Genomic DNA, 21197 nt, shown 5'->3' on the forward strand with positions numbered 1-21197 from the left:
GTAAGATATACAAGCACCACGCAAAACCAGAAGTCCACTCCTAAGATTTCCCCTCATGATCATCCTTTAGTTTAGGCATCTAATGGGGATCCAATACCCATATTCAATAGTTTTAACTTAGACGCATGAATCTCAGAAGGAAGAATTCTAAATCTCGACATAGGCTTTTCCTTTCATGCCAATGGTCATTAAAGTATCATTAAAACATCTTTTAGACAGTAATTTCATTTAGTTTTTGGCTCTTGTGAGGTCAAGTGCGTTTTTTTTCGAGAACAGTAACAAAATTCGTTGTTTGAACAGAAAATTTCTTTTGCAAAAATGGAAAAATACGAGAAAACCAAGAAGGTGCAGGATGTCGCAGGCAACTGCTGCTGCAACTCAAAACCGAATTGGAATCCCCGTCAGATGTTCGACGAAATTGTGGAGGACATTGCAAAGAGCCTCGCACAGATATTGCTGATCTGTGGCATCAACACTACGAAGAGCTGCCAGGCCAAGTCCATTATCAGACTTGCCTTTAAGCACCACGAAAAGTTGAGGACAAAATGCAGCCCGAATGAGGCGGCAGAGCCGCGTCTCGATCGGGATGATATGCTGCAGGCTTTGAGCATCAGGTGCGGAATGCAAAGCGTGGAGGCCATGTTGTCGTATTCGATCATCAAGTGTGCATTTAAGGCCTTCTTTCACGGCAACCCACCGGTGTCGCCCAGTAGTCCGATTGTGGATGCCAAGGCCTTACACGAGCAGCAGCGGGCATGGATGAATGCCTCCAACGAGACGTCCAAGCTCTTCGAAAACTACCAGTCGGCCTTCTTTTGGGCGCACAAGTCCTACAAGGAGCAGATTGATATAATCTACAGGGCGCTGTACAATCACATGAGTGTCCGCTGTAGCCCGAACGAGGGCCCACTGTGCTCCAAGCCGGTGGTGCCCAAGAAGCTCACCCTCAAGGATGGCTGTCATCTGCGCTTGGCCAGTATTCTGTGTGGCCTTCAGGTGCCCCCCCAAATGAATACGGGCACTCTCGTAAACGTGCAGCTTCCACGCCCCTTACGCAATGCAGAGGTTAAAGTGCCGCGCTGCGATCATTGCAACGGTCGGTTCCTCATCTGCGAGTGCAACATCGATCAGCTGACGGCCGAGCAGTGCCAGGACTCGTACAATGTGAAGTGGTATCGCCTGGAGGACGAGCAACCGCAGCCCAAGCCCCAGTGGCCTCTATGTGAAGAAGACATGGTACCAGAGGATAAAGACAGCAGAACTCAACACTGCTCCGTTAACTGCAGACACGACAGGAGCCGTGAGTCCATGAATGTGTACCCGAATGTCTTCGAAGGCGGTTCCTCGAGTGGGGGTTCCAACTACCAAAGCTGCACAGATCTTTCCGACAAAATGGTCGACAAACTGGAGGATTATCTCATTAAACTGTGGGCCGAAGATGCGGCCGAAAAGAAGGACTCCCAGACGTACATATGCGGTCAGGACCATTCGAGAGACAGGACCAGCTTGTAAGCGATTGCAGATCGAGCTCCACTTTGTTTCTTCCTTTTTGTCTAATATTTCGTAAATACAAGGGATTCGGGTATGGCTCTCCCGTTTCGTAGAAACGAAAATTTGCATGTGTTTATTTCAGCCTTTTCCTGAAATGAATGTTAACCTATATTAAACGACCGTGCAAGAAGAAGTTATATGTGGGCTTGTATTATTAACTTATCACAGAAAACCTTGGGTCCTAATAAGCCTAAGACCTAGGCCAGACCTACAAATATCAACGGAAACGTTTCTCTTTGTACTATACGCAAAAGTTATTCGGTCTAATATAATCAAAAATTCTTGGCCCTTAAAGATAGTTTAACCTTGAAACATTGTTCGCAGTAAACTATAAGAGTATGCAGAAATAGTCCATCTGGTAAGACAGCTGGGTATTTACACACAAATTTGTAATTCAATAAAAATGGCATTTAAATTATTAAGAATGGTTACCAAGGCCGTGTAGAACTCTCTAAAGGTGGGTGGTTCCGTGACACCACATTTATAATTAAAGATAAGTAAATTTAAATTGAAATAACAGTTATTTAACCTGGCCGTATATGACCGCGGTAAATATTGGTTGTAAAATATCGATGTATCCAGCATGGATAATCGATACATAGCAATGTCATCCACAGTTTATCTTCCATCTCCAACCACAACCATAAACCCAAAAATTGCAGAATTAAACAAAAAAGAAGTGAGGTTTACTTGGAAGTTATTGAAAGAACCCGTAAGTTTCAATTGCATTTATTGCCACAATATGCTCGTTTACAAACTCAAAGCAGTTGCTGCGATAAGCTTCAAAAGCCGTGACTGTGGCTGCAAACGCCGCACTGATTAGGAGGAACAGATTATCAAGTAATGGTCAATCGCATGTAATTAATAGTTCAATAATCTAAAGACGCAGTTTGGCGCACTTACTAAACAATGTAGGTGCATGCAAACCCGTAGTGACATCACATCTGAAGCTATGACGCAGAAAAGTTGGTACCTAGATTTACATACATATGTGTTCTTCTATGCTGTGTAGTGTTTTCAATTAACATGCATTGGGATAATAGCGCGCTGTGCACTAGTGCACGTGCACCTAATCTTTAAAGGCGCCTCTGCAGATTCCAAGCTAATATTTCTAATGCGTATTAACCCATACTTTATTGCTGTCTACGTTGAAAGATAAGCCTTGTCCTTGGATTTCGATGAATGGCCATATTATGTATAATACGAGGAGACATAAAACAAGATTGTATATGTATGTACATAAATATTAAATATTCTTTGTTAGAAATTAACCGTAGTTTCGATGAAAACTAGGCACCATGACTCAGAACCTATGCATATTGTGCTGTAAATATCACTTCCTCGATGGTACATTTGATACCATTTCCCACACCTGTCGTGTCTAACTTATGCATACATTCAATTTTCCAACCGATGTCGGCTGCAAAATGTATAGACAAATGGGTATACAATATCATCGTATGTGTATGAATATGCATTTAAAGTGAAACTAGCCGTATGGCCTTCGTATTTTCGTAAATATTCTCGTGCTACTTAACCTCAACTTCTGTGTTTGAAAGAAGCAATATGGAAATCAGTCTGGAATGGATCTACTTTTTGAACACGCGTATGTAAAAACTAAGGCTTGAGCCGCAATACAATGCGAGGGATTGGAGTCACCAACTGGTTTTAGCCTGGTCAAAGTACAAGAACCATAAAGTTATCTATCAGCAGAATATTATTAGGCTGGGCAACTGGATTCACGCTCTAACCCATTATCATTAACCCGGCACACAGAGCGAACAACATCGATTATATTTGGTGAACATGGTCCTAACCTACTGTTGGTACAAAGTGCGAAGGCTAACCCCCTGGCAGGGCAGGTGCCTGGTGCTGGTCCATGTGAGTGGGTTTTAATTTTAGAAATTGCATTGTTAACAAACGTAGTGATTAAAATCTATTGCTCACTCTCCAAATAGATGCACAGAGGTTACCCAAACGATATCCGATTCAATCGTTCACTTAGGAGTTGGATAATTGACGTCATTATATAGTGAATGTTTACAATTTCTCCCAAATTGTAAATACACTGCGATTGGGGAGCCTACGTGCATGCCGCTAATCTAAAGAACATAGGCAATTGGCAATACTCTATTCCTCCCCGGCAATGAAATGCACACGACGACATAAAAAGCTCTGACGTTGGCGATATCTCGCTCACTCGCTCGCATCTCAGCTGCTGTGCTGCTCACTTTCCTCTGCCGAATGTTTTCGTTTTTGCTCTAGCGCGAAAGTTTAGTCAGTTGAATTATATTTTGTCTAGCGTGCGGACGTGCTGTGGATTCACACTCGGCCTGCTCCCACAACAAATACTTGTTTAAAACTGTGCGAAAAGAAAAGCGCGAGCTAAAGAAGTTAAAAGCTACTTGGTCAAGGAAACAGGTTGGTGGTTAGCCGTGGACTATTCCAGATGTCATGTACATGTGTATGTCTGTGGCCAGTGACTTGTTGAGCCATTTCAACAGGATTTTTGTGTCTAGTGTTTACGTAAAAGCCCCAGGCGCCAGAAAAGCAAATCAAGAAATTACAACTATGCTCTACACTGTTCTACATCTCATTTCCTCTGCGCATTTTATCTCCGATACTTGCTATATACAAATACTATGTACTCTATACCATACAATAGTTTGTATGTATGCGTAGTTCGTAGTTCGATCTCCCTCTGCGATATATTGTTGTTCCTCTTGTGCTTAGCGATTGCTCTTCAAACTCCAACTGGACGATCTTGGGGTCGAGTTTTTAAACAGCCACCACTCTGTGGTTCGTCAAGGTTTCAGTTTAACGGTCAAAGTGTTTAGCGGAAGGTTAGAGTCGGTCTCTTATTTTTGTATTTTTCGGTTAGTTTTGAGTGCTCCCCCATTTAGACTTAAAAAAAGGGGATGGGTGGCGGGTTTACGTTGACTTCATTAATTCACTTGCTTTTACTATGTAATCGCTTTTCCTGGTAAGCTAAACCGCTTGGTATTTTTTGTGCTTTTGTTTACTGAACTTTGACAATAATTAAACGGGCACTTAGCATTGCAAATTGGCGTTAAACCCGGACAACCAACTAAATTCGTAATGGGAATTGCAAATTAAATGTACATACATATTGTTCGGCGAGAGTACAACAAAATGAAATAATTTCTCACTTCATTTACACTAGGTTCGCATGTCTGACTAAACCAATTAAATGTTTTAAGTTCGATGAATATTTCTATGTACCCATGTCCACGGGTTGAAGCAAGCTCCAGTGACCGACCCAAGAAGCGTAGCACTGCATCACGCCTTTGCAACGTGATTCCGGGGTCTCTAGAAAACAAACTACATATGTACATACATATGTATGCATATACATAATTGTCCCTCTCTCTCTTTCTCTCTATCTCCAACTCGCGCTGGGCTGTACTTTCTTCTCTCCCACGCTACCCAATAAATGAGAATCGCATACAAACAGAGAGACAGACAACACGTCGACATATTTCAAGTTCAATGCGCGACTCACATTTTTTATTGGTGTTGGTCATTAGTGCGTTTGTTTGCCGGTTTTTGGTCAAATTGGCTCTCCCAGTGCCTACAAGAACGAACAGCTGTTTGTCATGCCACCTCTCTCTCTTTCCGTCTGGCTGTGAAAAAGCTTTCAGATGTGATCTGATTTACACTTACACACTTTTAAGCGCCTGCATGTACAGTTCGTAATTTTTCTTAGTATTTACCTCTATTATTTCTCTTTCTACCTTCTTTTCTGTCGTTCCTAAGCGTGCGTCTTTTCTGGCATGAGCATCGTATGATTCAAAAGCTTTTTCCTTGACACAGGTTCACGTGTTTAATTGGGTAATATTCCTATTGTTTTTGTTTGCAATTTTTTTTCAACTGACGAAATCGGCAATAGACACATCATAATTATAATTCGTATGTGAGTAACATCTGACTGCGAGTAGATATGTATGCATTGAGCTAATAGCAACCATCACCAGACACGTGTCCGTCCGGTCGTGCATACTGATTAGATTAGACCAATAATGCTGTTGGACTAGACATACATTATAAATGTTAGCCCTGACCTTAGTAGCTGTACAAAAGTATTAATAGGCAGATCGCTGAAATGGCCAAACAATTTTTAATCTAATCGTGTCCAGCGCGCAGAGCGCACACCTGCAAAAGCAACTTCTCACCCCTGAAGACTTTTGAGCTTAAATGTGTGAGAGCGAGGACGAGAGCCAGAGCGAAAGCTTTTATACATTTGCCGCAAGAGTTCTTCGTGCGAATTTATACAAATCGGTTTTAAAAGCGGCTCGTCCGTATCTGTGCAAAAATTCGTATAAATTTGTATAAGGTAAAACATGTCCCAGGGAACACAAATCGAAGCAATAACAAGTGTTGAGGAAGTGGATTTTTGACTGACTATGTATACATACATACATATTTATGTACATATATTGCTATATAGTGCTCGTCCGATTCGCAATTCTTGCTAATTTTCTGTACGGTACTGGTACATGAGTGTGTGTGTGTTTTTGTGTGTGTGTGTATAACAAAGCATGCCCAAATTTATTGAGCCAGTAATTTTCCACAAGCAATTCACAAAAGCCGCCTGCTTGCCCATAGCTGAAGCTCAGCTCAGTTTAGATTAAACGCTCTGCCAGGAAGTCGGTTCAATCACTTAACCTTGGGACAAGGCAAAGGCAAAGGCAAGGTTCCCAGTGACCCATATGTACGCTTTCCCACACCAGTGTTTTCATTATTCACGCTTTGGAATCCTTTTGACTTTAGCAAGGATGTGCGCCACCTGTATTGATTTTTTTAAGCTTTGTTCTGCGACTAGTCTAGGCTAGCCAGCGTTTCAGCGAAACGTATTTGTCAAGACGACGAACGCTAAACAACACGGCTGGCCTCAAGGTGTAAGCAATAGAGACAGGTCTGCAAATGGCAGCAATAAAAACTTGGAGTCGCTGCCTTCTGCCTCCACCCAAAGCGTGTCAAGTCCAAAAGCTAATTGCTTAACCCCTCCGAATGATGGTAACAAAACACTAATTAAATTGTTATTTTCTTGTTTTACTTGAAGGTTGATGCAATATGCCGCCCAACGCCCATGCCGGTGCCCAGTCCATCACGGACTCGCTGATCGCCGCAGCTAATGCAGCCGCCGATTCCGATCAGAACCTCACAAAACTGCAGCAGGACTCCACGGGTGTGCTCTTCGAGTGCGATGTGGAGACCACCGATGGCGGACTCGTCAAGGACATTCTCCCGATGAAGAAGGCGGACAAGCGTAAAATGAAGCTCGTCTGGCGCAACATCATTGCCTTTGGATACTTGCATTTGGCTGCACTCTACGGCGCCTATCTGATGATCACCTCGGCAAAGTGGGAGACAATCGGCTTAGGTAAGAGATCCCGTTATGGTCATCTTTCCAGCGCGTGCCGGACGCTTGAATATACCAAAGCTATCAGTGTTTGTGATCCATGCGAGTCCAGCACTGATAACCTTCGTTAAGTGGCACCTATGGACGACGACTAGGCAGAACACGCATAGACTGCTGATTAGTCGGACTTCAATGCAAATTCAGTCACCCTGCTATCCGTATTATATTTATGCATATTCTTGGGATGTGTTTACTTTTTAAATGATAGATTTACAACCATTTGTTGGTTTTTTAACGACTCAGACAATAATTTAAATTTGTTTTGATACTTGCAGCTTACATCTTATATGCTGTGTCCGGATTGGGAATTACTGCTGGCGCCCATCGTCTCTGGGCCCATCGTTCATACAAGGCAAAGTGGCCGCTGCGTTTAATTCTGGCCACCTTCAACACCATCGCCTTCCAGGATGCCGCCTATCACTGGGCGCGTGATCATCGTGTGCATCACAAGTACTCGGAGACGGATGCCGATCCCCACAATGCCACCCGTGGCTTCTTTTTCTCGCACATTGGATGGTTGCTGTGCAAGAAGCATCCCGAGGTGAAAGCCAAGGGTAAGGGTGTTGATCTATCTGATCTGCGCAAGGATTCCATATTGATGTTCCAGAAGAAGTAAGTGGACGCCATTCAGCCATTGATTGCGAAATCTAACCCTATCTCGATTTCAGATACTACATGATCCTGATGCCTTTGCTTTGCTTTATTCTGCCCACGATGATTCCCATGTACTTCTGGAACGAGACGTTTGTGAATGCGTGGTTTGTGGCCACCATGTTCCGTTGGTGTTTCATCCTGAACGTGACCTGGCTGGTAAACAGTGCTGCCCACAAGTTCGGTGGTCGTCCCTATGACAAGTATGTATCTATATACTGATTAGACTGTTTGGTTTTGAACTAATGATCTTTTTCGTTATACAGAGAGATCAGCCCTTCTCAGAACATTTCCGTTGCTGTTCTTGCCTTCGGTGAGGGCTGGCATAACTATCATCATGTGTTCCCCTGGGATTACAAGACGGCCGAGTTTGGCAAATACTCTCTAAACTTCACCACCGCCTTCATTGACTTCTTCGCCAAGATTGGCTGGGCCTACGACCTGAAGACCGTGTCCCCGGAGATCATCAAGAAGCGTGTGAAGCGCACTGGTGACGGCACTCACGCCACTTGGGGTTGGGGCGACACCGATCAGCCAAAGGAGGAGATCGATGATGCGCTGATCATTCACAAGAAGAGCGAATAGGCGAGCCAAAAAACTAGCGAGCGAGCAATAGGATGCTGATCAGGGAGGGTTTAGCCGAAAATCAATCAAAACCAACACAATTTTCCATTTTGCAAATGTCCGAGAAACATTTCCTTAGCAGCATATAAAAACAAAAAGAAGCAAAAAACCATTTAATTAATTCTAAGATAAAACGTTGATGATAAATGTTTGTTGTTTATCGAAAACTCTATACCGTCTGTGTTAATCCAGCTCTGGAAATGTTTTTTTCGCTCTGGAATTGCTTTTGAAGACAGACAGAAACTATCTTTAAATTTACAATTGCTTACATTTGATTAAAAAAAACCTGTATATTGAGAGTTGTAATTCCATCGTACAATTGAGTCAAATTTGAGCTTTTCATTCGATATTATTTTGGAGTTCATAATGGAAAAGGAAAGTGGAGGAGATATTTTCAGTTAAAAACTAAAATTAATTAATACACATACACATTAAAAGTAAACTTTCTGTTTCAAAACGAGAAATACCTGCAAACGAAAGATTTTAGTATTTAGAGTAAGCCAGAAACCATACCAGAGGAATAATCCATAAACTAATATAAATATAAATACATATACATATATTATATAATAAACGATCGATGTTAGCACACGAAAAGAAATCTTCACGTACACATTTGATATTTCTTTAATGTTAACAAATAAAGTGGGAAAACGAATTTCTGTGTATTTGCCACGGATGTTGCCTGGTAATTTCCGGCCAAAGATCTCAAGCGAGTGCTCAAGTGTTCCACCGGACTTCCCCAACCACTGGAAATCTTTGTGCAAGCTAATTTGGTTTTGATGAAATAAATTAAATTTGCGCGCGAATATAGTACTTAGTTATCGACAGCTTCGAGCATGTGAAGCTTTTGGAATTTATCTCTCTCTCTCAGATTTTGTGACAAGAGAGGGTATAGAAATCTCATACGAAAATTGCAGCAGGGAGGTCTACCTTGTATTAATGTACCTTGCAAGCCAATACCGACAAGCACTTGGGAATACACTGGGAAAAAATATACAATTATTGAAATCTCAACGAAGTTTTGCAGTCTATGTTTTTTTTATAGATACTGAGGATTTGTATCAGTATCGAGATATATGTACAGGAATCTAATTTAATGAATGAATAGATACAAAAAATTCACTCTGAGAAAAAGTTGTTATCAATTATATTTAAGCCCAGCTTGGAATAGGTTATAAAAATGTCCATACTCCATAAATATGAAGTTGATATGTAGCAAATGTGTAGTTACCATGTAAAAAATTTACATATTGGTTGACTTTTTTTGTTTCATCTTTTATAAACAATCCAATAAAAGGAGTCCTTAAAATTAGCCCAACGTTTAGAAAATTGAGTTATCAATCGGATGAAAATATAGTTTTTGTATTGGGAGTCCTAGCCAGCTAGTAATATTAAGCCGAATATCAAATTTGAGGAATTGCCAATCATGGACGAAGAACGATTAACCCATTGTCGACCAGTGACTGTTTATATACAACGACAAATATTATGAAACTTGAACTATTTAAGCGCAGTTCAGTTAAAAGATATCGTAGGGTTTTGTTTATAAGTAAAGAGTAACATTTACAAAACGGTATTATTTTCCCAGGCTTAGTTCAAGTTGTGCGCTTGTTTAAATAGAAGGGGCTTCAGTGGGCTAAGCTCGTTCAATCGTGTGTCGTGATAGCTGCTATCTGCTTTATTATTGCTTTCAACCGTCGTCGTGTAAACACTGCATTTAAATACTGTGGTGCGTGTGTTTTGGTTTGGGTTTTTGCGTGTTTTTGTTTCATTTCCAATTGAAGCCATTCGCATTTAGTTGTTGTTTTAACAAGTGTTTAATATATACATATGCAGATGCTCAAAATTAATTACTGTGTACAAGCAAACTAATCGTCAACCAGAACCGATCCGAACCGAATCTATACCCACGCCCCCTCGCGTTGAGCGCCATTGTCGTCGGTCGGAGGCTCTGACGTCGCCAATGTAAATGCAGTACACAACGTTAAAGTAAAATAATTGCATTCCATTCGACAAAGAGCTCAGAGAAGAGGCAGCATAATGGATAGGAAATTCCTGATGATTCTCGTCCTGGGCTGCGGCTTCATGTTCGTTTTTACTGCGTTCCAAACTATGTGCAACATTGAGGTAAGAGAAGAGCCAGCCCCAGTCCCAGTTCATGTGTGTTGTGTGTTTCCCCGTGTCCCGTTTCCCGTGTGTTGGTATCTGGCATCTGTCCGTCTCCCTTTCTCTCGCAGGGGCTGGTGTGTATGTACGCGTGGGCGTTGTTGACATCCTTGCTACTGGCATTTTCGTCCTTGTCCTTGTCAATATACGTTCTAGTATCCTTGGCCCTACCCTACCCTGCCCCACACACAGCACAGTTACTCCGACGCACACAGAGGCCGAGGACTACCACACCACTACACTACCCCTCAATCATTAATTGAGTAAATTACCCTGATTTGGAGCAGTGCACATAAAATGGGGAGGAATTCATTCTATTTTCATTCTGTTTTCCCTTAGTACAGCGCTCAAAGTTCATAAATCATGAATCCATTGTTCTCGCTGTAATACTCATGATTGAGATTGAGCCAGTAAAATGTGATGGCGGTCTGGACCATCAATTGATAAGATGCAAACAAAGGCACTTGGCAGCTTATAGGTCTCAGCCTCAGACCACAGAAAATCAGCGTTCGTTATGAATGGAAAATGGAGGCTGACCCCAAGAGGTCATATTTCAATTAGGGTTAACTCCACTGTGGCGACACGCCCCCTTTTCAGAAATTGTTACCCGTTATCTGGTAACGTCGATTAGTTAATTAATATGAGGAAATAATTACAAATACAATTGTCAACCTGCACTACTTCTGATGATTATTGGCAATTATGATAATAGATATCAATAGATAACTCAAACAACGGGTTTATTTGTTTATTAATCAGCGCAAAAAAGATCAAGGCCAAGCCTTGCTAAAAATTAACCGGAAAAGATCTACCTATATCTGCTATAACGTTATATAGACGGGATTTACTTCTACTCGTATGTGTATGTACATATATGGCTAAGAAATAGTTTTTGCTTGTTTTATTGCTTTTCATTACGTATGCGCAAAGCATACAGCGTTCTTTTTTATAAATGAAACTCCAGCCCGAAACCGGCTACAAACTGCGACGCAGCATTCATTGTTTTGCGTTTAAATTCAAGCATTTTGTTATGGTTCAATGGACTGTTGCTGTTCCACAGCACCTTACCTTCTGAAAAGTCCCGCAGAAAAATAATTTGTATCGAATGACTGTACTACACAGTACAGTAAGTACTCATAATTATCCGATCGGAATACTCTCACTTTTGTGTGGCTTTTTTAATGTGATGGCGATGGTGTGGCCTTTCAGCACGGACGGCGGCGCATGCGCAATGCCCTCTAGTTAGTGTTTTTTTTTTTATATTTAAAAAATGTATAAACAATTTACTACGCTGCTTGGCGCTTTGTTTCATACAACAACTAGAGCCCAAGCCAAAGCCAGTTGGAACGCCAGAGCAAGGCGTGCTTTAACGAACCACCAGTCTATCAATTGAAAAACGTCTCAACAGTGAAGCGAGGCCTTGGCTTATATGGTGCAATCACTCTATGGAGCTGGATGAATGCAGAACACTTGGCTCTTGCGGGAATATTGATATCCGCAAGCAGTGACTACCACATGATTGCGCAATCCAAATCAAATGAGAGTCAAAACAGACAGCAGAAACGCGTCAAACGCGACGCCAACAACTCTTTCAATGTCATTGCAATTGCATACACACTCACCCACACACACACACACACAAACGCACAGGCATCAAGGCTTCAAGGCCGCGTCAGCAGTGAGTGTAAAGAGCGAGCCAGGTTGACCAACATACATACATATGCACACTTTCATTACGTTCATGTACATGTACATGAAATATACATATGCATGAGTGGTGGGGGCACTCGGAGCACCTGCGCTTGCGCCTGCGCCCCGCTGAAAACATAACACAAACAGCCGTTAGGCGCCTTCCTCCGCTTGCACAACAACAACAACATAAAGTGGGTGTGCTACCGACGAGCCCACAATTTCCCAGCAACGACTGCGCTGCCTGCATCGCAGCAGAGTGCAACAATGTCTAGCCAACAGCAAACGGCAACAACAACAAAAATAAAATCGAAACTTGTTTCTGCATTTTTCGAACTTTTTGAGAGTCGTTGTTCCAGTTTGATTTGCGTAATAAATCAGTAATCGAATATTTATGGGGCCTGGTCTGGCCCGGCCTGCATTCTCCAGCAATTCATTGCAGCTTTCTTTTCATTGCATTTGGGTTTCCCTTCGATCAGTGTTTACACAAAACTTGACCCAAATCTCAGCTACGTCCCTCTGGGTCCCCCAATCAAAAGATCTTCAATAAAAGTTTATTAGCAGCTGATAAGGATAGATGGCACGTGAGAGTCGAGTGCTCTTAACAGTATCGTGTTATGGCTATTGGGCTGCTTCATAAAGTTATTCTAGTATACACATATATAGGTTAATGCATAATCGGTGAATGGTAAGAATTAAACCATTATAACATACACATGTACAATGTTTGTGGATTGCCGTAGAAAAAATGAAAGTCCCCAAAGCATTTTTTCTTAGCATTGAGCCAACAACTTCCTGTTCTAGGCAGTTCCTGCATTCCATTACACTGTCTGAGCACTTCCGTTTCCAAAAGCACATCCGGATTGGGGGGGGAGAGTGTCTACAATGCAGAAAATTAAAGCTTGCATCGGAATGTTTGACTTTCACGTCCACTACCTGACGCACAGTACTGTGTATGGGGCTATCGAGCGTTTTCGAAGTGCTGGTGCCGAGAATTGCATCGAGTACAGTACTGATAATGCACAGCTCTGCTCTCATGTTGGACTTCAAAATGGGCCCAAGGACCAGACCAGACCGGGCCAGTGTCAGCTAATTGATGCAAATCGAAATCGAAATCGTGTCAGAGTCAGAATTCTGCTGCGAGATAGCGATATCATTCCACGGTGCATTCAGATGCGTCCTTTCGAATGGAAAATTACCAAACCGAAAACATGTTTCGTACATATTCATTGAGTTAGTATTTTTCCATTCATATTCAGCTTCAGAATGCGGTCTGCCTCAGAAGAATTGCAGCATTGCACTTGAATTTGCTTGCAGAGTGCAATCGCATTCAATATTACAAGTAATTCAAATTATTGGAGGAGGTGCTGCGCTGTATGTACTGTACTGTATGGTGACAGGGCGGCTTTTTGTTCTCAATAAATGCATCCGGACAAGAAATACCTGTATTTTAAGCTCACTTTGTACTTGAATCGAGAACACGTTTTGTATATAACATTTAAAACATATATTATTTGAGACCAGACCCCTCCATTGCCGGTTCATTGGCATGCATAAAACAAAAAGCGGCACGTTTTCGAAATGATAATTAATGTATTTCTATCCGATTGCATCCACAGAAAACTATACTGGACAGCATTTCCCAGGAAGATGATACCTTCAAGGGCGAGGGCTACACAAGTCTGGCCATTATTTATCTATTCTTTTCGCTCTCCAACTGGCTGGCACCGTCCTTCATATCGTTTACGGGACCTAGAGTGGCCATGGTGGTAGGAGCACTGACATATACGTGAGTGGATCCATACAGGAATTCAAAATGGTTCAGTAAATACGATTATTCTCTTCTTTTTCTTAGTGCCTTTATGATTACCTTTATGTTCCCATCGACGGTGCTGTTGTATGTGGGCAGCGCAGTGCTCGGACTCGGTGCTTCCATCACTTGGACTGGACAGGGAACTTATCTGGCGCGGTGCAGTGAATCGACGACCATATCACGCAACTCCGGCGTCTTCTGGGCCCTCCTTCAGTGCAGCATGTTCATCGGCAATCTGTTTGTGTACTACCAGTTCCAGGACAAGACACGCATCGACAAGGAAACCCGGAATCTGGTCATAGGGGTGCTCACTGTGATTGCCGTGCTGGGAATCGTGTTTTTGGCTGCTTTGCGCTCTATGCCCGACAACGCCGAGCATGACAATGAGTTGGAGCAGAAACACACGGGCTGGGACCAGGCCATGTATGCCCTGAAGTCGGCAGGACAACTCTTCTTTACCAAGAAGATGCTGCTCCTTAGCTTGGCTTTCTTCTACACAGGTCCGACCAGGCTTCTCTCTTTACATCGAATTGCTAATTGCGTTTTGCTTGCTTTACAGGGCTGGAGCTGTCCTTCTTTAGTGGTGTCTTTGGGTCCGCAATTGGCTTTACCACGAAAATAGCTGAAACGCCCAAAGAGATTGTTGGCCTCGTGGGAATTTGCATTGGCGCAGGAGAAGTTTTCGGAGGAGGACTTTTTGGAATACTGGGCAACAAGACAACACGCTTTGGACGCGATCCCATCGTAATTGTTGGCTACATTATGCACATGGCGGCCTTCTTCATGACGTTCATTAATCTGCCGAACAGCGCACCATTCAAAGATACCACCGATGTATCGTACCTGGAAACGCCCAGCGCGAGCATTGCCCTGGTCTGTGCTTTCCTTCTTGGCCTGGGCGATGCCTGCTTTAACACTCAGATCTACTCGATGCTGGGGGGCGAATATGTGAACAATGCCGTGGGCGCTTTTGCCCTATTTAAGTTCACACAATCTGTGGCGGCGGCCATTAGCTTTTTCTACTCCTCACATTTCGGGCTGTACGTCCAGTTGGCCATACTTGTAGTCACTGGCACCATAGGCACCATTGCCTTTGTATTCGTCGAGTGGGGCTTCAAGCGACAGCATCGCGAGCAGGAGGCCCTGGACAAGTAAGGGGCCTAGAGGCCGGGCCTGTGTGTTAAACCTAGTATTAGCTGAAGAAATTCCGTTTAGGGCTAGCAATCTTTGTCCAATGTTTGTTATATTCATTGTGAGCGCGTTGAAATGCGTGCGACTGCGTCGTCTTCCTAGACAATAACTGATAATTGATTGTTGTTGTGCGCTAATGTTGCTATATGTATTTTAATGTTAAAATTCCAAAACGAAACGTAATTATAAATCTAGTTGTCTATATGTTTTTATATGTGTGTATTGTATATGTATGTGCGTTTATTTATTTTAAGCAACGATGTGCAATTGTAAATTAATTAAACCACAGATTTTGAGTATTAGTCAGTTCTTCAAAGGCCGTGCATGAGAAGCACAAGCGAAGAGAAATATATAAAGAATTTTTAACAACGTCTTTAAATGCGTGGTGTTTATTTCTTTTTGTTTGTTTCAGACTCACATATTTACATCCGGTACTCGAAGAATATAGGGGTACATTGCATTTGTGGGGAAAGTACACATTCTTCAACTAATATACTTGATGAGTTATGTCTCTCCTAGATCTCAGAGACTTTTATGATTGATATTAAAAATTATTAACTTATTGTGTAGTCAGCCAGCAGCTGATGGCGGCGCCCCGATGGTCCACCCGCTTTCCGCTGCTCAGCTCACTTCTCCCCGCACCACTCGTTCTCCTTGCGCACCTTCTCTTCTTCGGCGGGAGTGAAGTCCTTCTTGATGTTGAAAGTCTTGCGTATTTCCTCTGGAGTCTTGCCCATCATCATATTGGCCACGGTCTTGCAAGACACCTCGTGCAAACCCTTGATATCCAGATAATTGGCGGCCAGTATTAGCTCGAAGAGTGTGCCCTGGTCTACCTTGAGGAATTCGGCATCCCACGGGATAATGTCGTCGGTGCGCTTCACCTTCTCGCGCTTCTCGTCCTCGTCAGGCGACTGGGGATCGTCTTTGTGGTATTCGGCCCACATCAGTACCTTACGCAGAATGGTCGAGCTCACATTCTGCAGAGGGACAACGGCATCCTCATCCTTCTCCGAGACGCAATTCTCCAGCATTGCCTTGATAGTTCCGGAGCACTTTGCTATCTCGATGTCGGTTTCGAAGATTTCCATCTCCGCGGACTGCAGTTTAATGTTAGGCATTTTGGTAATCGTTGAATGCTGCAAAAAAAGGTATTAAAGTATTTCAAGAAAAATTTGAATGTTATGTTCATACGATTTGAAGCCAATTTGAGTGGAAAAACAAAGATAAAGATGGGAGTACGAGTATAACTTTGCGCCAAGTTGAGAAAAGTGTAGTTAAAATCGCACGGAAATATCGACATCGTTTAAGAATCGATATTAATATATTTGTATACCTATCGATACAATATGTACTACATTTCAATTTACCAAAATCGGCTCGAAACGTGAAAAATGGCCAAGAATAATGGCGTGAACACCGCCTGCTCGCAAAACCCCAAGAGCTGGGTGTGTGTGATTTCTGAGCAATCGGCCAAGACAAGGCAGCGCCTGCCTAGCATAAGAAAAAGACCAAATGGAGCGGAGTGCAACCAGTAAACTGGTGCAGTGGAGCCGATGATTGGGTCGAAAGCAAATGCAGCGGTGGCAACGGGCGTAATGACGTCTCGGAAACCATAGACGAGGCTTTGGATATGACTGCCGACGACGAGCAGAATGAGCGGAACGGGAATGTAAGGCTGAATGCATTGCAGTACGCCAAGGGAGGAACGTGACTTAATCGCTTTGCTTAAGCAAACCTCAGTACCGGCCACCCTGGGACCGCTGCCCCAGATTAAGGATCTGACACTGAAGTCCTAATTCATTGCCGTGGATGTAGAGAGCAAGGTCAAGGTGGAGGAGTTTGAGAACTATGGCGGCACCGTATCCATGGATCACATACGGGATCTGTATCAGGAGTATAAGCTGAGGGACGAAGAATCGGCACATTCGCCAATGGGTGGTGGTGCATCGACAAGGAAACCCGGAATCTGGTCATAGGGGTGCTCACTGTGATTGCCGTGCTAGGAATTGTGTTTTTGGCTGCCTTACGCTCTATGCCCGACAACGCCGAGCACGACAATGAGTTGGAGCAGAAACACACGGGCTGGGACAGGGCAACTCTTCTTTACCAAGAAGATGCTGCTCCTTAGCTTGGCTTTCTTCTACACAGGTTCGTCCGGCAGCGTCTCCTCTGTACATCGAATGGCTAATTGCGTCTTGCTTGCTTGTCAGGTCTGGAGCTGTCCTTCTTTAGTGGAGTCTGTTTGTAGTGGGGCGGATCGCTGCTCAATTTTCCAATGACGAAGTTGATGATCCAGTGAAATTCATAGTAGCCTTCGCAAGAAATGAAAAGCCGCTGTGTACGTATGTAGGTGTGTATTTGGTTCGATGGTCGCGCGGTAGATCGGCAGTTTGAATCGGGGGTGGAAACGTAACTAAGCTAAGCCTTATGATCTATGCTCTATGATGGCTTGAGCGGCGGGTGAATCTAGTTGTCTATATGTTTTTATATGTGTGTATTGTATATGTACATATGTTCGTTTATTTATTTTAAGCAACGATGTGCAATTGTAAATTAATTAAACCACAGATTTTGAGTATTAGTCAGTTCTTCAAAGGCCGTGCGAAGAAAAATATAAAGAGAATTTTAAGACAATGCCTTCAAATGCGTGGTGTTTATTATTTGTTGTTTATTTCAGACTGTGTGTTGAGCGAAATTTGCGTATGTGAAGCTGTTTTTCCAGGCTACATATGTGGGGGGATTTCACATATTTACATCCGGTACTCGAAGAATATAGGGGTACATTGCATTTGTGGGGAAAGTACACATTCTTGAACTAATATACTTGATGAGTTATGTCTCTCCTAGATCTCAAAGACTTTTATGATTGATATTAAAAATTATTAACTTATTGTGTAGTCAGCCAGCAGCTGATGGCGGCGCCCCGATGGTCCACCCGCTTTCCGCTGCTCAGCTCACTTCTCCTCGCACCACTCGTTCTCCTTGCGCACCTTCTCTTCCTCGGCGGGAGTGAAGTCATTCTTGATGTTGAAAGTCTTGCGTATTTCCTCTGGAGTCTTGCCCATCATCATATTGGCCACGGTCTTGCAAGACACCGCGAGCAAACCCTTGACATCCAGATAATTGGCGGCCAGTATTAGCTCGAAGAGTGTGCCCTGGTCTACCTTGAGGAATTCGGCATCCCACGGGATAATTTCGTCGGTGCGCTTCACCTTCTCGCGCTTCTCGTCCTCGTCAGGCGACTGGGGATCGTCTTTGTGGTATTCGGCCCACATCAGTACCTTACGCAGAATGGTCGAGCTCACATTCTGCAGAGGGACAACGGCATCCTCATCCTTCTCCGAGACGCAATTATCCAGCATTGCCTTGATAGTTCCGGAGCAATTTGCTATCTCGATGTCGGTTTCGAAGATTTCCATCTCCGCGGACTGCAGTTTAATGTTAGGCATTTCGGTAATCGTTGAATGCTGCAAAAAAAGGTATTAAAGTATTTCAAGCAAAAATTTGAATGTTATGTTCATACGATTTGAAGCCAATTTGAGTGGAAAAACAAAGATAAAGATGGGAGTACGAGTATAACTTTGCGCCAAGTTGAGAAAAGTGTAGTTAAAATCGGCCGGAAATATCGACATCGTTTAAGTATCGATATTAATATATTTGTATACCTATCGATACAATATGTACTACATTGCAATTTACCAAAATCGGCTCGAAAATGGCCAAGAATAATGGCGTGAACACCGCCTGCTCGCAAAACCTTAAGAGCTGGGTGTGTGTGATTTCTGAGCAATCGGCCAAGACAAGGCAGCGCCTGCCTAGCATAAGAAAAAGACCAAATCGAGCGGAGTGCAACCAATAAACTGGTGCAGTGGAGCCGATGATTGGGTCGAAAGTAAAGGCAGCGGTGGCAACGGGCGTAATGACGTCACGGAAACCATAGACGAGGCTTTGGATATGACTGCCGAGACGAGCAGAATGAGCGGAACGGGAATGTAAGGCTGAATGCTTTGCAGTACGCCAAGGGAGGAACGTGACTTAATCGCTTTGCTTAAGCACACCTCAGTACCGGACACCCTGGGACCGCTGCCCCAGATTAAGGATCTGACACTGAAATCCTAATTCATTGCCGTGGATGTAGAGAGCAAGGTCAAGGTGGAGGAGTTTGAGAACTATGGCGGCACCGTATCCATGGATCACATACGGGATCTGTATCAGGAGTATAAGCTGAGGGACGAAGAATCGGCACATTCGCCAATGGGTGGTGGTGCATCGACAAGGAAACCCGGAATCTGGTCATAGGGGTGCTCACTGTGATTGCCGTGCTAGGAATTGTGTTTTAGGCTGCCTAGCGCTCTATGCCCGACAATGCCGAGCACGACAATGAGTTGGAGCAGAAACACACGGGCTGGGACAGGGCAACTCTTCTTTACCAAGAAGATGCTGCTCCTTAGCATGGCTTTCTTCTACACAGGTTCGTCCGGCAGCGTCTCCTCTGTACATCGAATGGCTAATTGCGTCTTGCTTGCTTGTCAGGTCTGGAGCTGTCCTTCTTTAGTGGAGTCTGTTTGTAGTGGGGCGGATCGCTGCTCAATTTTCCAATGACGAAGTTGATGATCCAGTGAAATTCATAGTAGCCTTCGCAAGAAATGAAAAGCCGCTGTGTACGTATGTAGGTGTGTATTTGGTTCGATGGTCGCGCGGTAGATCGGCCGTTTGAATCGGGGGTGGAAACGTAACTAAGCTAAGCCTTATGATCTATGCTCTATGATGGCTTGAGCGGCGGGTGAATCTAGTTGTCTATATGTTTTTATATGTGTGTTGTATATGTACATATGTTCGTTTATTTATTTTAAGCAACGATGTGCAATTGTAAATTAATTAAACCACAGATTTTGAGTATTAGTCAGTTCTTCAAAGGCCGTGCGAAGAAAAATATAACGAGAATTTTAAGACAATGCCTTCAAATGCGTGGTGTTTATTATTTGTTGTTTATTTCAGACTGTGTGTTGAGCGAAATTTGCGTATGTGAAGCTGTTTTTCCAGGCTACATATGTGGGGGGATTTCACATATTTACATCCGGTACTCGAAGAATATAGGGGTACATTGCATTTGTGGGGAAAGTACAAGTTCTTGAACAAATATACTTGATGAGTTATGTCTCTCCTAGATCTCAGAGACTTTTATGATTGATATTAAAAATTATTAACTTATTGTGTAGTCAGCCAGCAGCTGATGGCGGCGCCCCGATGGTCCACCCGCTTTCCGCTGCTCAGCTCACTTCTCCTCGCACCACTCGTTCTCCTTGCGCACCTTCTCTTCCTCGGCGGGAGTGAAGTCCTTCTTGATGTTGAAAGTCTTGCGTATTTCCTCTGGAGTCTTGCCCATCATCATATTGGCCACGGTCTTGCAAGACACCTCGAGCAAACCCTTGATATCCAGATAATTGGCGGCCAGTATTAGCTCGAAGAGTGTGCCCTGGTCTACCTTGAGGAATTCGGCATCCCACGGGATAATGTCGTCGGTGCGCTTCTCGTCCTCGTCAGGCGACTGGGGATCGTCTTTGTGGTATTCGGCCCACATCAGTACCTTACGCAGAATGGTCGAGCTCACATTCTGCAGAGGAACAACGGCATCCTCATCCTTCTCCGAGACGCAATACTTCAGCATTGCCTTGATAGTTTCGGAGCACTTTGCTATCTCGATGTCGGTTTCGAAGATTTCCATCTCCGCGGACTGCAGTTTAATGTTAGGCATTTTGGTAATCGTTGAATGCTGCAAAAAAAGGTATTAAAGTATTTCAAGCAAAAATTTGAATGTTATGTTCATACGATTTGAAGCCAATTTGAGTGGAAAAACAAAGATAAAGATGGGAATACGACTATAACTTTGCGCCAAGATGAGAAAAGTGTAGTTAAAATCGCACGGAAATATCGACATCGTTTAAGTATCGATATTAATATATTTGTATACCTATCGATACAATATGTACTACATTGCAATTTACCAAAATCGGCTCGAAACGTGGAAAATGGCCAAGAATAGTGGCGTGAACACCGCCTGCT

The 21197-nt window shown here is 43.3% G+C and overlaps 5 protein-coding genes across 9 annotated transcripts; 3 read left to right on the top strand and 2 right to left on the bottom strand.

Moving 5' to 3' along the window:
* The first annotated feature begins 318 nt into the window (after positions 1 to 318).
* Positions 319 to 1512, top strand: LOC108155622. Its single transcript, XM_017286552.2, has one exon. It carries the CDS (start codon positions 319 to 321, stop codon positions 1510 to 1512), a length of 1194 nt encoding a protein of 397 aa, XP_017142041.1.
* A 675-nt stretch (positions 1513 to 2187) lies between these two features.
* Positions 2188 to 8733, top strand: LOC108155623 (acyl-CoA Delta(11) desaturase). Of its 2 annotated transcripts, none has more exons than XM_017286554.2 (5): positions 2188 to 2263; positions 6635 to 6955; positions 7270 to 7606; positions 7663 to 7848; positions 7912 to 8733. In XM_017286554.2, the coding sequence occupies exons 2-5, from the start codon at positions 6646 to 6648 to the stop codon at positions 8228 to 8230; spliced, it is 1152 nt and encodes a 383-aa protein (XP_017142043.1). In that variant the 5' UTR covers positions 2188 to 2263; positions 6635 to 6645; the 3' UTR covers positions 8231 to 8733. The 2 variants fall into 2 exon arrangements, with proteins under 2 accessions (XP_017142043.1, XP_017142042.1); XM_017286553.2 differs by lacking the exon at positions 2188 to 2263 and adding an exon at positions 3833 to 3972.
* A 1579-nt stretch (positions 8734 to 10312) lies between these two features.
* On the top strand, positions 10313 to 15494 carry LOC108154247 (UNC93-like protein MFSD11). The gene is made up of 4 exons (XM_017284482.2): positions 10313 to 10399; positions 13747 to 13916; positions 13983 to 14440; positions 14500 to 15494. Exons 1-4 carry the CDS (start codon positions 10313 to 10315, stop codon positions 15093 to 15095), a joined length of 1311 nt encoding a protein of 436 aa, XP_017139971.1. The 3' UTR covers positions 15096 to 15494.
* Positions 15495 to 15504: 10 nt separating this feature from the next.
* On the bottom strand, positions 15505 to 16420 carry LOC108154253 (S-phase kinase-associated protein 1-like). Its single transcript, XM_033389128.1, has 2 exons — positions 16326 to 16420; positions 15505 to 16270 (listed from the first exon to the last, which is right to left on the bottom strand). Exon 2 carries the CDS (start codon positions 16250 to 16252, stop codon positions 15758 to 15760), a length of 495 nt encoding a protein of 164 aa, XP_033245019.1. The 5' UTR covers positions 16253 to 16270; positions 16326 to 16420; the 3' UTR covers positions 15505 to 15757.
* A 1337-nt stretch (positions 16421 to 17757) lies between these two features.
* LOC117187123 (S-phase kinase-associated protein 1-like) lies at positions 17758 to 21065 on the bottom strand. Of its 4 annotated transcripts, XM_033389126.1 has the most exons (3): positions 20964 to 21065; positions 20671 to 20907; positions 17758 to 18364 (listed from the first exon to the last, which is right to left on the bottom strand). In XM_033389126.1, the coding sequence occupies exons 2-3, from the start codon at positions 20887 to 20889 to the stop codon at positions 18089 to 18091; spliced, it is 495 nt and encodes a 164-aa protein (XP_033245017.1). In that variant the 5' UTR covers positions 20890 to 20907; positions 20964 to 21065; the 3' UTR covers positions 17758 to 18088. The 4 variants fall into 4 exon arrangements, with proteins under 4 accessions (XP_033245017.1, XP_033245016.1, XP_033245015.1 ...); XM_033389125.1 differs by lacking the exon at positions 20671 to 20907 and having other exon boundaries at positions 17758 to 18601; positions 20964 to 21041; XM_033389124.1 differs by lacking the exons at positions 20671 to 20907; positions 20964 to 21065 and adding an exon at positions 18658 to 18765 and having other exon boundaries at positions 17758 to 18601.
* Between the last annotated feature and the right edge of the window lie 132 nt (positions 21066 to 21197).

Source organism: Drosophila miranda, chromosome 2 (genome assembly GCF_003369915.1).
Source record: "Drosophila miranda strain MSH22 chromosome 2, D.miranda_PacBio2.1, whole genome shotgun sequence".
NCBI classification, from domain to species: Eukaryota; Metazoa; Arthropoda; class Insecta; order Diptera; family Drosophilidae; genus Drosophila; species Drosophila miranda.